Source organism: Penaeus chinensis, chromosome 37, assembly GCF_019202785.1.
Source record: "Penaeus chinensis breed Huanghai No. 1 chromosome 37, ASM1920278v2, whole genome shotgun sequence".
Lineage (NCBI taxonomy): Eukaryota > Metazoa > Arthropoda > Malacostraca > Decapoda > Penaeidae > Penaeus > Penaeus chinensis.
The window spans coordinates 2612596-2615095 of NC_061855.1; the positions used below are offsets into that span (position 1 = coordinate 2612596).

The 2500-nt window shown below is 40.2% G+C and overlaps 1 protein-coding gene across 1 annotated transcript in view; it reads right to left on the reverse strand.

Moving 5' to 3' along the window:
* Window positions 1-907: 907 nt before the first annotated feature.
* Window positions 908-2500, reverse strand: part of LOC125045545 (ladderlectin-like) — a 5245-nt gene continuing 3652 nt past the window's right edge. The window contains exons 5-6 of the mRNA XM_047642867.1: window positions 1859-2026; window positions 908-1397 (exon numbers count right to left, since the gene is read on the reverse strand). Coding sequence (XP_047498823.1) covers window positions 1177-1397; window positions 1859-2000 — 363 coding nt within the window. The 5' untranslated portion in view covers window positions 2001-2026 and the 3' untranslated portion in view covers window positions 908-1176. The remainder of the gene's footprint in view (window positions 1398-1858; window positions 2027-2500) is intronic.

Consider the following 2500-nt stretch of genomic DNA (forward strand, 5'->3'; position numbering starts at 1 on the left):
CTGACTGACTGACTGACTGACTGACTGACTGACAGACTGACTGACAGACAGACAGACAGACAGACTGACTGACTGACTGACAGACAGAGAGATAGACACAGAATATGTTATTCTATCTGTTCTTTTTTTTCATATATGTATGACGTGTTTACATTTTCCTTTGAAGATCAGTTTGGCAACAGTGTAAACGGAATAATCTATGTTGCTCCACATTACTAAAAGAAATTGGTTACTGTTTGAAATAAAGTCAATATAAATTTCAAAATAATATGAGATTTATGATATTAGAGCTGTATCTTGATATATTACACCGAGAGTAATTTTTAGCGCATGAGAAATATATATATATATTCTTTTTTTTTCGCATTAGAAATACATTGGATTTTTATTGCGCTCTGGAAATAAATTGGAATTTTGGGCGCATAATTTTTTTTTTTTTTTTTTTATCTCTGAAATTATTTATATCATAGTTTGGGATTTAATGAAAATAGTTCGAAGTATCAGCGAAGGGAAAACACACAAATAAATACACACACACATGAATATATATTCTTATTAATGAATATGTTCTTACTGGGGCTTATGGAAGTCACAGATGCGCTTGCTGGTATGACTGAATATGTTTATACTTTACTTATTATCATATTTCATAGACTACTAGCTTCTGTGCACACAAAGGAATTTAATATTCTTCTTGTATTAATTCTCTCTTCTCTCTCTCTCTCTCTCTCTCTCTCTCTCTCTCTCTCTCTCTCTCTCTCTCTCTCTCTCTCTCTCTCTCTCTCTCTCTCTCTCTCTCTCTCTCTCAGTCTGCGTCTGTTATGTGTATGTGCGTGTGTAAGCAATTTCAAATACCTTTAACCAACATAATTCAAACAGTACGTCATTATAAAACCAGTAAAAGACCTTTCATTTTACAAGTATTTATTAATGTAACAGAATACATCATGGAGTCATAGGCACCAACAGAACAACATATGTTTCCACAGCATGTTCTACCTACATGATCCTACGGCCTACTTCCTGAAGTCGAAACCGCTTCACTTCCTTTGTCTCGAAACCGCTTCACTCACGTTTCGAAACCGCCTCGACTCCTTCCTTTCCGTCCGAAGAACTACTTCACTCCTTCCTTTCCTTCCTTCCTTCCTTCCGTCTTCCCTTCCTTTCTTCCTCCTCTTACTTCACCAGGGGCCTCTCGCAGATAGCCCTCCTCTCATTCTCACAAGGGAAGTCCGTCAGAGGGTTCTCCCAGCCGTCAAACATACCCAGGCACTCCCCGTTGCCCGAGGGTTCGTTCGTGTGCCAGAACCTGTCGCCGATGGATTCTCCCGAAAGCCAGCTCCAGATTTTGTCCTGACTGTGGCCTCCGATCCAGAAGTTGCGAGCGCTCTTGCGGGCTGGGGAGGGAGGGAGAGAGACGCGGGCTGGGTTAGGCTTACGGGCATTTCATTCGAAAAGGATATTCAGTTGCTAAATCGGTGAGATTTATGTATGCATACATCAATACATGAATATATATATATATACTTATTTATTTATATGAATTTACTGAATTAATTGTATTATTTATGGATTGATGGTTTTGTTACCTTTCTGTTTTAGAGGTAATGACTGATTAGCATACTAGCGATTTCTTTTCAATTATGTGTGTGCATACACAACTATAAGTGTGTTTATATACAAATATATACACATATATATACACACACGCAGCATATACCGATACATATTAAGTGTGTATACATGTTTATACACCAAGTATAAATAACAGTTTCACTTCAGTTTATTCCATCTCCTCTTCATATCAATTCCATTCATTTAATATCATCATCATTACCATCATCCTCAATTTACTCACGGAATCGGTTTCCGACGTAGAGACGGAGCTGCGTCAGGTCACTGGGCTCGGCGAGGTCGGCCCCCATCTGCAGGCACTTGGTCCGGGCTGCCTCCCACGGCAAGTCGTCCAGCAGGAAAGCGAAGCACTCGGAGCCCAGCATGTGGAAGGGCGCCGGACACGACAGCGCTGAAGGCGAGGAGGGAGAGGAGGACGATTAGGCGGTGCGTGTGTTTGTGTGTTTGGTTGCGTGTGTGTGTTTGTTTGAGTGTGTGTGTTTGTTTGGGTTCGTTCGTTTGTGTATGTTTACGTATGTTTGTTTGTGTGGTTGAGCGTGTGTGTGTGTGTGTATACATACATTCATATACATATAAATACATATACATACTAACAATGGCAGTGAGAGCGGCGCATCTTGACAGGACGCGAAAAACTAAGAGAGATTACTATTGATACCTTGTGATGATTCGTGATGTCTCGTGAACAATCCGCGGCGACGATCAGGGAAATGCAATGGTAATGGAGGTGATCATAGGCCAAGAAATCAATGAAGTAACAGTAACAGGTATCGCATTAGATAGTTATGTTAATTGCAATAGTCATAGTAAGAGTAAGAGGAAAAGGAATCACATTAAAGGCTTTTAGAAATGAATGGCCGTTGAA